The sequence below is a fragment of the Gossypium arboreum genome, chromosome 8, assembly GCF_025698485.1.
Source record: "Gossypium arboreum isolate Shixiya-1 chromosome 8, ASM2569848v2, whole genome shotgun sequence".
Classification (NCBI taxonomy): Eukaryota; Viridiplantae; Streptophyta; class Magnoliopsida; order Malvales; family Malvaceae; genus Gossypium; species Gossypium arboreum.
In genome coordinates this window covers 15,674,479-15,690,056 of record NC_069077.1, presented here as the reverse complement: position 1 = coordinate 15,690,056, position 15,578 = coordinate 15,674,479, and the positions used below count along the sequence as shown (strand labels likewise).

General features: G+C 35.7%; 1 protein-coding gene across 1 annotated transcript; it reads right to left on the bottom strand.

Annotated features, from left to right (window-relative positions):
* Positions 1-10,765: 10,765 nt before the first annotated feature.
* Positions 10,766-14,938, bottom strand: LOC108469308 (ent-kaurenoic acid oxidase 2-like). The gene is made up of 8 exons (XM_017770201.2): positions 14,450-14,938; positions 13,780-14,260; positions 11,951-12,202; positions 11,790-11,879; positions 11,589-11,667; positions 11,385-11,491; positions 11,154-11,275; positions 10,766-11,031 (listed from the first exon to the last, which is right to left on the bottom strand). Exons 1-8 carry the CDS (start codon positions 14,686-14,688, stop codon positions 10,938-10,940), a joined length of 1,464 nt encoding a protein of 487 aa, XP_017625690.2. The 5' UTR covers positions 14,689-14,938; the 3' UTR covers positions 10,766-10,937.
* Positions 14,939-15,578: the final 640 nt, after the last annotated feature.

Below are 15,578 nucleotides of genomic sequence, written 5' to 3'. Positions count from 1 at the left end.
GTTGGTATTTTGATGTCTTTGGTGATGAGGTATGAAGATGGTTGATTTTGAGTGTTTTAATAAAAAGGATACATGAATTGTTGTTAAATAATGGTCGAATGTAGCATGATTAAAGATGTGAATAAATTGAAGTTAAGGAGGTTGTCAATGAAAAATATGAGTTGGATGAGCATGCATGTGCATTAGATGCTAAGGGGAAAAATCGGCTAACATGTTGTGTGTATTATGGCCGAATGTGAACTTTGACAATATTGAGTAATGTTTGTGCTTTAAAATGATGAAATGGAGATTATGCTTAAGTGAATTTATAGGTATGTGATGATTGATTTGTGATACATGCAAGGTATGTGTGAAAAAAAAATGATTTGGTAATAAATCTGCTTGGGACAGTAGCAGTAATGTGATTTTGGAAAATCACCATAAATTGTGGGAGATGAGTTAGAAGCATAATAAATTATGTAATTAAATATTAATGAGTCTAGTTTCTTATAAAAGAAACCGTGTAAGCAAAATAATTTCCGATAATGAGATATTTGAAGTGATGTGGAACAGGGTCAGAATGACTTCTAGATCCTCCGTTCTGTTTTTATAAAATAATTATAAATTTTTAAAAAATGGTTATAAGATTAAGTTTATATTCTTAGACTCCTTAATTAGTCTAGTTTCAAATGAAATAAACGGGAACATATTTTGAATTCTGTACAATGAGAAATTCGATTCGTAGTGAAGAGTGGTCAGATTAGTCCAACAGTGAAACAGGGGAAACTTTAAGATAAATCTGGTATTGATTGGCCAAACCAAAAATTCTGAAAATTTTATGGATATAATATATATGAGTCTAATTTCAAGGAAAATTAACGGCAATTGATTTGGAGTTTCTTAGCTCTAGTTATAAATGATTTAGTGACTATTGCTCAGGAAGACAGCTTACAGTGAAATTATGATTATGTGGTAAACATTGACAAAAATTTGTTAATGAGTTGCTTATTGATTTCTTATAAGCTTACTATGGTCTGTATGTGTGAAAGTCGAATATATATATTATATATTCTGAAAGTGATGCTTGAATAGTCGAATAATGACTAAGTTTAAAATTGTTGAATTTAAGCTCAAGAGCATAGAGGGGCAAATTCGGATAAGGGAAAAGAGAAAATAATCGAATAGCCGTTGTAATCATTCGACAACATTCGAGGTAAGTTCTTAAGTGTTTAAGCTTGATTCCTTTTTATATGCCTAAGAGTTAAATTAATATGGGAAAGAGAATGTAAATTTTATTTAGTTAATGTGCCGAATATGTAATGATTTAAGGCTATAAGCCGATTATGGCTATTATGCTTAAGTTGAATTGGATTTGGAAATTTGATGCACTAAATGAGTGTTACAATGAATAAACTATGCCGTATATGTGCTGGTAGAGATATCACGATTTGTGGTTATTAAATATCTAAAGGAAACCATGATGTGTATAAAATTATTTTTATTAGTCCTTTCTGGTAGCCGAATGTGGCTTGGTACTAAAGTGATTGATGTGAATAGAACATATAAGAAATGGTTTCATGTTTATGTTCAACTATGAGACCTTGTGTTAAATCGACAATCGATTTCGTTCAATACATTAAGTTGGTCAGGCATGCAATATGTACTTATGCATGTTAAATCAATTGAAATTGAATCATGAATGTGAATTGAGAAGCATAGGTGAAAATGCCTATGTCATATATGTGAGTAAGGATAAAATCATCGTAAATTATCGATAAGGATGGGCTATGTGCGGAACCATCTTATAATTACTAATTTGAATAGTTGTGTGCAAATCAGTGAGCAAGATGTATTGTATTGAGATAATGCTTCAGTGAAAATATACATATGTTCTTTGTGTTGAATGAATATTAAATTAAAGTTATGAGCCGTATGTGACTAGCATATCTAGTCGAATTTGATACTATCAAATGATGTACTAAGATATGTGTTCCAATGTGGAAATTAAACCCTATGTGGTTGAAAGGATGAAAATCTTTGTTCATAGATTTGTGTTTCAGTTATACATGATTGAAGTGTAAGTTATGAAAGTGGGAAAGAACAGGTGAATTGTCTATCAAAATATGATAATCGGGCTTCGGGCCTAGCAGGCTATAATGCCAGTGAGACAATATCGGGCTTTGAGCCTAGCAGACTATAATGCCGGTGAAATGAAATGTTATGTGAGTTCGGTGTTCCTTGTAAGATAGGGATTTAGCCGAATGTTAAAGATGAAATGATAGTGTATTGTATCATGCTTATATGGCCTAATGGTAAGTATAACATGTTGGTAAATATGCAATTTGCTTTTATAATCGATTGATAAGTTTGAAATGAATGTGAGTGAAATGTTATGCATAAGCTATCAAATGCTAAGTGTGAAAATGAGATGAAAGAAAAGTATTTGAGATGTGTTAATATATGATTAAATATGCATGATATTTGATGTGTATCCGGGCTTAGAGACCCGCAGGCTTCGCGCTGGTAATATATCCGGGCTTAAAGACCCGCAGGCTTCGTGCTGGTAATATATCCGGGTTAAATCCCGAGCTTCGTCTTGGTAATATATCCGAGTTAAATCCATGAGCTTCGTCTTTGGTAATATATCCGGTTAAATCCGTAGGCTTCGTCTTTGGTAATATATCCGGCTTAAAGACCCATGAGCTTTGTCTTTGGTATTATATTTGGGTTAAATTCGAGCTTCGTCTTGTAATATATCCGGTTAAATCCATGAGCTTCGTGCTAGTAATATATTCGGGTTAAATCCATGAGCCTAATCTTGGTATTATATTCAGGCCTTTGAGCCTAGCAGGCTATTATGCCGGTGAGATACTATTCGGGCCTTTGAGCCTAGTAGGCTATAATGCCGGTGACATGATGTCGAGCCTTGAGCCTAGCAGGCAAAATACCGGTGAATGAATAAAAGTCTAAGGTTAAGGCACCTCGTGTTAGATTGACAAATGAATACATTCAATACGTTAAGAGGGCCAAGTGCGCATTATGTACTCATATGTGAGTTTGATTTGAATTGAATCATAAGTGTGATGTGATACATATGTGAATAAATGTTATAACTATATCTATGATCATGATACACCTGGTCGAGGTGTGAAAGTATGTGAAAGTATTTGATTTAATTATGTTATATGAATTCAGATTAAGTGTGATAAGAATGCTGAACGTGCATTATGTGCTTGTGTATATTCGGCCAGATGGCAATATACCTAGAATATGGCCTCTTGAGAAATTGAATAATCGAAGTATAACTGCGTTTATTTGTTTGCATTGCTTAAAACTTACTAAGCTTATAAAAGCTTACTCCGCTGTTACATTCATCTGTTTTATAGATTGTTGACTCTAGTTACCTGCTCGGGTTGGAGTTCGCCGGAGATATTATCACATTGTCGAGCTCACGCTATTGGTGTAAGTAAATCCTAGTATTTCGAGTCTATGGCATGTATAGGGTTTTAATGTTGAGTATGTGATATTATAATTTAGCCAAAGGTGTTGGCTTGTATTGATAAAGTGTTTTGGCCATGTGAATTGGCCTATGTTGGCTAGTGATGTTTTGGGCCTCGTAAGCCCATATATGGGACAGATTACATATGAAAAGAAAAGTTTTAAATTGACTGAAAATTTTTTGGCACGGTTTTTGTGTGATTGGCTGAGTTTAAGCCGGGTAACACCTCGAACCCTGTTCCGACAAGGGATACGGGCGAGGGGTGTTACACATAATGTTGATTGTAGGTTGACACCAAATTGGGTAAGAAAAATGGCTTATAAAATAGCCTATTTTTGTCCACACGAGCGTCTATCTCAGTCGTGTGTGACACACGGCCAGGTGAGACGGTCGTGTGTCCCCTATAGCTTGTAAAGGTTTGCAAGTCAATATGTTCACACGACCTACCACATGGGCATGTGGTTTGGCCGTGTGATCCCTGCAGTGTTGAAAATTATTAAATGTTTCCGAAAAATTTCTAAGTTTCTGAATTAGTCCCAATTTGTTTCTAACGCGTATTTTGGGCCTCGAGGGCTATAATAAGGGATAGTATGTATGAGCTTGATTGGTTTCTAACATGAATGTTATGTTATATGAAATATTGAATTTTTTGTCTGTTTGATCTGTAAAACCCGGTAATGCTCCGTAACCCAGTTCCAGCGAGGGATATGGATTGGGGGTGTTACACGACGATTCTTCGTAGTGGCCATTGGTCATCGGCGACGGAAACTTCGCCTCTAGTGGCCGAGAATCAGAAAAGACTCCTCTTTTTCATCTTTTGATCCCTAGAAATCAAATCTAGGGTCAAAAAATCTTTTAAAAAAACACCCTAAGTTCCAAAAAAATCAAAAGTCTCTCGGTTTCTTTCATTTTTTCTTAAAAAAAAAAAAGAAAAAGGGTTCATGCCTCTTCTTCTTCTTCTGGCGGAGCTCAGGCGATCCTAAAGGGATTCAAAGGATTACTTCGTCCCCGAAGGCAAAAATGACCCGAAGGTAAAGAAAATAAAAAAAATCCCTCTTTTAGTTTCTTTTTTTTTGAGATTTAAATAAAAATGTAAAAATAAAATGAATACATTTTCTGTTTCTTTTACTTTTTCTATTCTTCTATTTCATTGCTTGTAAAAAGTTACAATGTGTTTGTTAGGCTTTTATAGCCAAATCGGTTGCACTTTTTCTTTTTTATTTTCTCTGTTGTTGTTGCTGTTTCTGTTTCTGTAACACCCTAAACCCAGCCTAGAAGTTTAGACCGAATTTCGGATGTTACATTGATCACCTAAGTGATCGTAGGAAAATATTTAAACGTTAACTTTCAGATAAGAGAAGTTATAGTTAAGTTTAATAAATGTGCAAGATAAAATGAAATAATAGAAATTAAAAACAGAACTTGTACCATAGTTTTATAAAACCCTTCAAAGTAAAACAGTAACCAAAACAGGAAAGACAATTGATAAAATATTTTCAACCGAGACTGTTCGAGTCGTCCGCGTACCGAGTCCAGAGTCAGAAATCAGAAAAGTACCTGAAAGGGGAAACACCAATGGGGTGAGCTACACGAGCTCAGTGTGATTTCAAAACAAGACAAGAGGAAAAATTATGGAATTCAAATCCGTAACGCAATTGATTTGCAAATACTCAAAAAATCAGAAAGCATACTTGGAACTAACGTCCCAACAAAACATAACAATCAGAGCACATCAAGTTCACACAGAAAACTCAGTACAAGTATTGTTCAGACAAACAGAATATAGATAACTAGTCTTATAGTCAGTTCTCATAGACAGATACGAATGAAATGCAATCAAGTGATAAAAACCACCCATCCATCCAACATACCCCGCCGTCTCCTGATCACACCCCATAAGAGCTGATTAAGCTCATCCAACCAAAACACACCGCATAGGACCTCGAAAGGCCCATCCATCCCTATACACCATGTATGTGGACTAAGCCACTCAGATATCAATATACTGGTGGTGGCGTATGTGCAGATCTGATGCAATGCACGATGTCGGTTATGCTGAGCACGTTGCAATTTTAACTGCTGGACCAGATAATATTACGTAGAAAAGCTGACTGATAAACCATAATATATACATATTTTTATCCCATGCTTGACATATTTATGGATGATTTATAATTAGTTTTATTGAATTTGATGCTCCTAATCCTTTAGTTTCATGTTTTATACTTAGGAGAGCATAGGAAAGTGAAAAGAGCAAGAAACGAGCCAAAAACGGACAAAATAGGCTAATTTCAGTGCTCCGCACGGGTAATCCACACCCCCGTGTTAGACACATGGACAGGCCACACTCCCGTGTGTCATGGCCGTGTCGACATTAAACCACGTCAGAATTGCACACGGCTTGAGCACCTTTACATAGGTGTGGCACACGACCATGTCCCTGTCGAGCCCAAGTCTAATTCTTTTCGAAAAAGGCTAATTTTGGGCTATTTTGGGCATTCTAAAGTCTATATAAACACCCTAGAAAAGGATCAAATGAGACACAGAGTAGAAGGCAGAGAATACTCGAAGACAGCCATCAGAATCAATTGGGAAGCAGGACTTACTTCAAGACTGAAGATCTCCATTCAATTTTCTTAGAAGTTCTTTGGGTTTCTTTATGTTTTGTTGTTTTCCTAATTTTGAGATGCTGATGCTTTCCCCCATCATTATGAACTAAACTCCTTAAATACCTAAGGGAGATGAAACCTAAGACAGATCTTATTACTATTTGAATTATATGATAAACACTTGTTCTTATTCTTAATTATGTATTCTTAATTCTTTCTTTAATATTTCAGGATATTAATTCAGGTTTTGATGTGTTTATTCAGTGGAGCAAAAGTCCCTGTTTAAGAGTAGATCTTCCATAATTAATCGAAGTTGTATGCAATCCTAGAGATAAGACAATATAAATCTGCTGTATTAGAGTCAGATGTAATGAGGGAATCTATAGATCGAGTTAATGAGACAATAGGGGTTTTAATTAGAAAGAGATTTCAATTAATCAACCTAGAGTCAGTTGTTTTTAGTCTCGAGAGAGATATTAACATAAACTAGGGATTTCTACGGATTAAATCAAGTGAATAAATCGTCTAGTTCCAAGGTAGTAAGTGAAGTCTAGGTGGATTCTTCCTTGGGTATTGTCTTATCCATCGGTTTTCCAAAAGTATTTTCCAATTTTTATTTCTGTCGTGTTCTTAGTTAATTAAATAGTTAATCTTAGTTTAAAAATATCCCTTAAATTCTTAGGCTAGATAATAAAAAGATACTAGTACTCTTAGTCCTTATGGATACGATATTTTTGATCTCACCATAACTATACTACTGTTCGATAGGTGCGCTTGCCTTAGTCTAATTTTTAGTTAGTTTAGGGACCACCACTGACGCACATAAAGTACAGTGCAATAAATCGCTATACAAGTAAATTGCTATAGAACTGCCAGGTTAGATTAGAATCAGACTCCTTTCTCTTCCCAAACCCACACAAAACTTTACTTTATGGAAGTGCATGTACGTGTACAATATCACAGAAAACAATAAGCTCATCCACAGACAGTTGGACAGAAACAGATATATATACACACACCAAGCTAACTGGGTTCAGAGTCAGACATCTCACATAACAAATTCAAGTATCATATAAGTCGCAGCCCAAATCAAAGTCTTACCTACCCTTACTAAGGCTTAGCCAAGGGTTGAAACACATAGACACATTTTCAGAACAGAAACACACACAGAACCAAAATAAGTACCTTAAGACCACATGCCCGTGTGCTCTGGCTGTGTGGAAAAGACTAGGCTGTGTAGGAGGTCAAAAGCCCATAGGAAGAGGGGCACCCGACCATATAGCTGAGGCACACGCTTGTCTAAAAGGAAGCACACAGCCATGTGACTGAGGCACACACTCGTGTGGACCAGGGACATGGCCGTGGGAGCAAGCCGTGTAATTCACTGTCCAATTATGCTAAAATAGGGTGCACGGTAGACACGGCCATGTGAGGGTTTCACATGCCCGTATACCCACCAAACACAGCCGTGTGTCAAAAACACACGTCCGTGTGTTATCCTTAAATCCCCAAATTAACCACACGGTCGTGTGGCACCAAATTACTTAAACCCTAATTCCCAAACACACATGCCCGTGTACCCAGAGGATATGGCCGTGTAAAAACCGACTAATTTTCCCAAATCGACCACACAGCCGTGTGACATCAAATTTCACCCAAAAACCCTAATTCTCAAAAGCACACAGCCGTGTGTATTAGCACACGCCCGTGTGGCCACTCATGTGGTCACGAAACCACCCTAAATTAGCCATGAAAAACATGCTTTCAGCCACGAACCACTCCCCAGCTCTCGATAGTTCAAAAATATACCAAATCATACAAACTCTAAGCGTCAGATAGCGATAGAACATCAGAATTAACAAGTTTTCAAACACTCACACACTCGTTGTTGACTTTTCTCAAAGTTGAAATAAAATTTGCAAATAAAACAAAGGAAGGTATGAAACCCACACTGGATTCACGATCAACGACGTCTAGATGTCAACTCGATGACCAAGGAATGAATCCCTTTTCCAAATCACAACACCACCAATTTTAGACATAAAAGAAAAAGAAGAAAGAAGAACAAAAAGAACCCTCAAAAGACAGAGAACAGAAGAACGTGAAAATAAAATAAAAATAAAAGACATAAAATAATAATAATAATTTACAAATAAGACTTAATAGTTATTATTAACCATAAAGCAAATTTACCCTTGAATATACAAAAATATATTACTCAACGTGCACACACAGGGACTCGAACCTAGAACCCTGAGGAATGCTAACACTTAATCTACCACCAGACCAACAGGCCCATCCTGTCACTTAAACACACAACCAAACACAATAGTGCAACCTTCTCACTAACCTTAACCATAAAAGTTAAAACTTCTAGCCCCAAAATTCGGGGTGTTACAGTTTCTTTCTCTTTTGTTTTTGCAGGCACTTTTACGTGATGGTGGCGGGGAGCTTTTCAGTCAACCATGGTGGGGAGTTGCGTTTTTTTCATTTCGGTGAAAGGAGGGCTGACCGCGGGTAGCGCGTTTGCTAATGTGGCAAAAGTAGCGGATGGAGGGAGTTTAGGGTTCTAAGGTTTTCTTTTTTTTTTTTTTTGTTTAAGTTTTGGGCTATTGGGTATTTGGGCTTTAGGTTTTTTTTTGTATTTTAGCTTGTATTTTGTAAATGGACTCTTTTTGGACTTTTATTAATTTTCTGGTTTATTTATTTTTTTTGTTCTTAGTTTGATTTAGTTTGGGCCAGATAAAAATGGGCCTCTACAAAATATTAAGTAGTATATAAACTTAAGTTCTGCCTAAGTTAATGAAAACCAAGAGTTTTGAGAGTTCGATAGAGAACAAATTTGATCAAGTTAGGAACATATATGTGTGTATTATTTCTATAAGCAATCAAAAGAGTCTCTTGAGTTGCAAAGTTAAGCTTTCGAGGAGGACACTTAAAGGGAGAGTGATCTAGTCTTTGTACAACGGTGAGGTCGCTAAATTGGTGAGTATTAAACCAATATTAGGACTTAAATCATTGGTTGTACTATGAGAAATATAGTGGATCATTGATTTAGGCAAGGACCTGCAATCATAGATAGAGGTCAAACTACACAAACTATCTTGGTGTTCTTTTTATTGTTTTTGCACTTTTTGTTTCATGGTTGATACTGTGGTGTAACATCTCGTTTTTCAATAGTGTCGAAAATAGTGGTTACGGGACCACGATTCTGACCAATGAGTCAGTATTTTATTATTTATTTTTTATTTATAGATTTATTTTAGTACTGCATTAAAACTTTGGTTAGGTAATTTTAACGCTTAGCTGGTTAATTAAATAAAAATGTCTAAACTGCAAAATTTGCATAAGTAAGCCATTATTAGTTTATTTATGTCTAATGGTCATAAAAACTGTAACACCCCTAACCTGTACCCGTCGTCAAATTAGGGTTATAGTGTATTACCGTACAACTCAGAACATTCCATTATAGATAGCATTATGATTTACAATAAAAAAATTAACATAGATTCCTGAATAATTAAGTTTATGATAAAGTATGCATCTATAGACCTTAAATCAGGGAAAAAACTGTAAATTTGCCTTGAGCGTACGAGCCTGCGAGTTTGGATGTTAACATGCTATTGTTTGATTTTATATAAAGATTAAAGATGCCTGGTGGATCAAATAATGAAATAGGTGACAAGATTGAGGTTATTGGTCATTGAGTTGATAGATGAGATGATTATGATTGTGATGCACCCAGAGATAATCAAACATGTGCACATAGAGCAAATGGAGCTACGAGGCCTCGTTAGGAGGACCAGAGGGATGAAGTGCTTTGCGCACCATTGTGGATGTCCTTCGGAGGGTTGTCGATGTTGCACCTTAAGTCGCGTTGTTGATTGGAGCTCGAAAAGCTCCAATTAAAGAGCTGAAAAAGTATGGTGCCATTAAATTCAAAGGTGTGAAAGGCATTGATCCAAAAACTGCTGAAAACTGGTTGGAAATTGTTGAGTGAGTGTTGGATCAATTGGAATGTATCCCATCGAAGCGTGTTACATGTGTTGTTTATTCATTAAAAGAATAGGTGTATCAATGGTAGTTGACGGTAAGTCGTCATGTTTTGTTAGCAAAGTTAACAAACATTAGTTTCTCCATCCATTTTGGGGTGATTTGACAAACTATGCAAGTTTAAGGGCTAAAAGAGATAAAAAAATTAAAGGGTTAAAATGATTTTTTTTGTAAAGTTGAAGAGCCAAATAAACCATTATGCCTTTTTTTTTTAATTCGTAATATTACACCAACAAATTTAATAAAAAAATTTATCAATATTTAATATTAGACTTGAATTTTGAAATATTAAAAATTAATAGACTAAATTCTTGAAAAAAAGATACAAAGTCTAAATTCTAAATTTGTAAAAAATACATAGACCTATAGCATATTTTAACTTACATTAAAATTTCCATACTACGTCACAATGAAACTAATATATTTCAAATTCAACTATAGGGTTGGGTATGTATGTAACAAAGCAAATGGGAAGATTATGAGGTAGATAAAGTGGAAGTAGGCCGATGGCCAATAATCAGCTTATAATAGAAAATCTAACGATTGCCCAATAGCTTCGGGCTATTAAACTGATACTTCCGTCAAAAAAAAAAAAAAAAACCTAACTGATATGTGGGCAGAAAAATAACTAAATTTTCTTGGTATGATCAATTATCACGTTCATGTTTCATGGACATGGTCGTGGGGAGCTTTTGTCATATGCAACATCAAAGTACAACACGGAGGAAACTATCCAAATCTAAATTGGAGGAAAATAAGATAAACATGAAGATTGTTTGCATCGTCGTTGATCGAATTCATTCGATCTTCATGACCTTTGCAAGGCAGTTGTCCACGGGCCTTGGGAGAGGTAAATACACAATGGGTCCTCCTGGTTTAATTTGTTCAAGGCTGCAAATTTAATCGAAGTAATGTCATGGACAGAAAAAAATCAGTCGTTTTGGCCAATAGAAACTAAAGCTTGAGTAGAAGATAGAAACCAAGTAGTTGGATTGAATTAATGTTGAACTCACTCGTAGTTAAGGAGAAAATAATGAAGGAAAATGGAGATCTCAAGCTTGGCCAGATCAGCTCCAGGGCAAATCCTACTTCCTGCTCCAAAGGGAAGGAATGATCCTGCTCTGGGTTGATGGTTCTGTATGCAATGCCATTAAAGCATATGCCATTTGTCAATATAGGTCATAGCCATTTTAACAGGCAAATGAAGTTTATATGTTTTAGTCATTCAATACGTTTAAACGTACCTCCCATCTTTGAGGGAGGAACTCTTTGGGGTTTGAATAAACTTGAGGGTCCATATGAATACCCCTATTCCAAACCAGAACCTTCCAACCTTTCGGTATCAAATAACCTAGAAATATTAGTTTTTCACTTAGTGACGCCGATAATACAGATTAAGATGGTTGAAGAATGTCGTGCTGGGAATTTGGAAAGGTTTAATCTCTAACCATTAATGTTAACATCAACTTTTGCCTCACGAAAGTTGCAAAAGGAGACACTCGCCCTTCTCAGTGTCTCATCAATAACCTGAAATTCAAACATCCTAGTATGTCACTCGTTGTATTCTTTTAACATTTGAAGTAAAAGACATGTTTCTTGTGAAATGAGTAAGTCAATGATATAGAATAGCACACAAGTGACGTCGTTACCTTTTGAAGATAATACATTTCTCTGATATCCTTTAAAGTCAAACCCTTCTCTGTAATTTGTCTGTTCTTTAGGATTTCTTCCTGCTCTTCCTGAAAAACTGGTAATTAAGTGAAAATAAAAAGAAAACTGGCAATCAATGCTACAATGTCAATCATCCAACCTTAGCTTTTTTTAATATTTCTGGATTGTTATGGAGATAAAGGATTGCCCACATAGCTACATGAGCTGAGCTTTCATGCCCAGCTAACAAGAACATGAGCAGTAAATCGATTATATCCTCATCCGATAATTTCTGGCCATTCTCGTCTTTAATTTCCATAAGTAGATCAATCATTCCTCTCTTTACATTTGGGTCATTGACTCTCCTCTCATCCAGCACTCCTTGTAGGATCTTAACCAACATCTTCCTTGCCTGTTCAGTTGTCAATTCGGATAAGCAAATTTGTTGAAAAGTGTCCAACCATGCTGTTGTTACGTTTTTGTTAAAGTGCATGCAGGCTATTTGGATGTTGCAGCTCTTGTGCATGCTGCATTAACAAGTTTTTTGTTTAGTTACATTATAATTAAACTTAGTTGAAAATGTACAGGCTGATAAAAGCTTGAAGTGTTTAGGTAGTTGAATGACTAGTTTAGGTGGCTTGTTTATTTGCACAAGAAATGTTTTACAAGTTACTAGGCTACTTAGTGGTAGTAGGCAGTATTTAGTGATGTATTTGGTTATAAATGTTTTTTTTTTTTTCTAGTTGAATGAATGAGCAAAATGAGCTATCAACCATAAGCTCCCTTGCTAAACGATTGTGAGTAAGTAAAAATATTTCATGCATCTTGCTTCCTTATTTTTATGTCCTGATAACCCCAACAAATGGTATCATGGGCCTAAGTTTTTGAGGGCCATTGGTTTTGCTTTTGCTGCTTGTTAAGAAAGACAGAAGCTTCTAAAGTCTGTCATCATCTGAGGGCTGCTTGTAAAGAATACAGCAGCAGCTCACCCCTGTGATACTCCCAAACAAGCTTGGGATAAGCTGAATGAGGAGTTGATGGAGTATGTGCATGAAGACACTCCACGGCAGGAGGGAGTATGTCCAAGAAGAAACAGGACTATAATGAACAAGGCAAGATGTGTTTAAAGGCAAGTTGCTAACCAAGGCTGTGAAGGAGGAGAAGACCCCATTTCAAGAACAAATCTTTGGCACAAAAGACTGGGATAGTCAAGTGTGTGAGTCAGATTTTGTTGATAACGAGGCCAAGGCTGAAGATGAGTTGAAAATGAATTGCTTGAGCAGAGTCAGCTTGAAACAAAGCATAATGAATGATTGGTAGTTGCAGCATGGAAACCAAGGAGGAGTGTTGAAAAGTGGTCAACCATGTTGTTGTTATGCTTTTGTTAAAATGCATGCAGGCTATTTGCATGTTGCAGCTCTTGTGCATGTTGCACTAACAAGTTTTTTGTTTAGTTACATTGTAATTAAACTTAGTTGATAATGAACAAGCTGATAAAAGCTTGAAGTATTTAGGTAGTTGAATAACTAGTTTATGTGGCTTGTTTATGTGCACAAGCAATGTTTTACAAGTTATTAGGCTACTTAGTGGTAGTAAGCAGTTTTTAATGATATATTTGGTTATAAATGTATTGTTTTTTCTAGTTGAATGAATGAACAAAATGAGCTATCAGCCATAAGCTCCCTTGCTGCACGATTGCGAGCAAATAAAAATATTTCATGCATCTTTCTTCCTTATTCTATGTCCAGATAACCCCCAACAAAATTATATTGGACCGTTACAAGTTCCAGGTGACTATATGATATTGTTAATTGTGTTAACCGTTGCCAGCTAGTTAGCTACTTAGGTTTGACAAAATTGTCGTCTTTGGCATCTCTTTTTTGTCTTCATCTATATAAGAATCTCTACCTTGACTTTTACATTTAATTAATATAATAGGTTGAAAGGGATATTATTTGTGCAGAAAAAGGGTGTAGAAAATTGAAGTACCTTGAGAGCTTTGTAGAAAGCGAAGCCAGGAATATTAATAGCGGCAGATTTCATCCCATAGTTCAAGTCAGCATACCGCTTCTCAACGGACCCCATAACTGATTCAGCAGTGAAGCCAAGAAAGATATGGGTGATGACCTTGAAAGTGAACTGCCTTATCTCGTTCAACAGCTCAATCGGCTCTTTCATGCTAGACCATTCATCCAAAGAATTAACCACGATCTCCTCAATGTATCCAATATACATGGACAGTGCCTCGTGGCCGTTGATTGGGGCTGTTGTTAGCCTGCGAAGACGCTTGTGTTCGGAATTTGGAATGCTGTGAAACGATTTTTTCCCCGTTAATTGCTTTGTGGATAATGGATAACCCAATCCAAATTGTTCATCGTCTGCCAACACTTTCCTACAGGTTTCCGGGATAGAAACTATGATGCTTGGACTTCCGAACAAGTAGGTCTTGTACATACCCGTTCGGCCATACCTGCAATCCCCCACGAAAAAGGAAAAACGAGGGGTGTCAAGTTGTGCTCAAAATAATATGGTATCAACTAATCACTAGTCTAGTGGCTTAACTTCTTATTATGCGAAATCACAGATTCCCCTACCTTGATCTAAAAGAAAAAGAAAACAAACATGGCAGTTCTGAACAACGAAAGGGAAAGAGAAAGACCTTTTAACCAAGTTGTAGATGAAGGTGTCAGGGTCGTTGGACCTGAAAACTTTGAGGAAAGACCACATGTTGCCGATGATAGGCCATCCCATATCGCCTGGAGGAAGGGAATGTTTCTTCTCTCCCAAACTGCTAACATAGCACCATTCGTTTATTTTCTTAAGAAAACCAAACACGAAAACATAGGTTCCAAGCAGAACAGCAAGAACCAAAGCCAGTATATTTAAATATAATCCCATTATTATTATGGAATTAATTTCTCCCTTTTGCTAGCTTTTTGTGTGCCTTTGGTACTTATGTTTCTGTAGACGACGCTCTATGTTGTTGCTGGCAATCTTCTAAATCCTAATTATATCTACAAACTGCCAAGCTGCCCTGCAGCCATAGCTCGTATCGATCAATTCCAGGGCAAGTATAATTATTGCTATATTATTATTTCTGCGTGCTAAAGTATCTGTCATTAGTTACCAAAGCCAGCATGTGATAACTCAGTCCATTGATTGCCATACTTTTTATATTTGTATTTATTTTAAAAAATTTAATGTAGTTTTTAGCCTTTGTTTTCTAGTTGCAAATGCATCAGTTACGGTATAGTCATTTAAAAATGCCTGAAAGTAGAGAGAAACTCACTGCTTAGACTTTTGAATCATTTATGTTACATTAGAATCTTTGAATATACAGGGAAGGAGTTGTGAAAATAAAACTTTTAATTATAATTAAATCAACTTATATGTATTTATCCATAAGTTGTTAAATATTTTATTATTTTTCTCATTGATAAGGTAATTTAATATAGTTCATTAATGATGCATGAGACTTATAATAAAAATAAAAATTAATTTGTAAAGGTTATCGCTATACTCAACTATTTCAAATAAATGGTTAAAAAGTTTAATCAGCTCTGAATTTTTTATTAAAAATTAATTAAATTTTTTACAATAAAACACATCCAATTAAATCCTCATTATGATAAATTTTTAGACATTTTAATCAACAACTTTAGTCATTGACCATTATTGTGCTCACATGATCATTAAAGATTATTGATTTAACTTTAATACCATGTTCAAGTCTAGAATGAATATGAACAAATGGACTTCATTTGAGCATAAAAATTCATTTGTCTAGA

What these genes read in the sequence shown, in the direction of transcription:
- LOC108469308 (XM_017770201.2), bottom strand. Translation starts at nt 14,688, where the DNA reads ATGGGATTATATTTAAATATACTGGCTTTGGTTCTTGCTGTTCTGCTT. An exon ending in AAATATTAAAAAAAGCTAAG is followed by an intron (nt 11,880 to 11,950) that starts GTTGGATGATTG and finishes CCAGTTTTTCAG; the next exon opens with GAAGAGCAGGAAGAAATCCT. An exon ending in AGTTGATGTTAACATTAATG is followed by an intron (nt 11,492 to 11,588) that starts GTTAGAGATTAA and finishes TAATATTTCTAG; the next exon opens with GTTATTTGATACCGAAAGGT.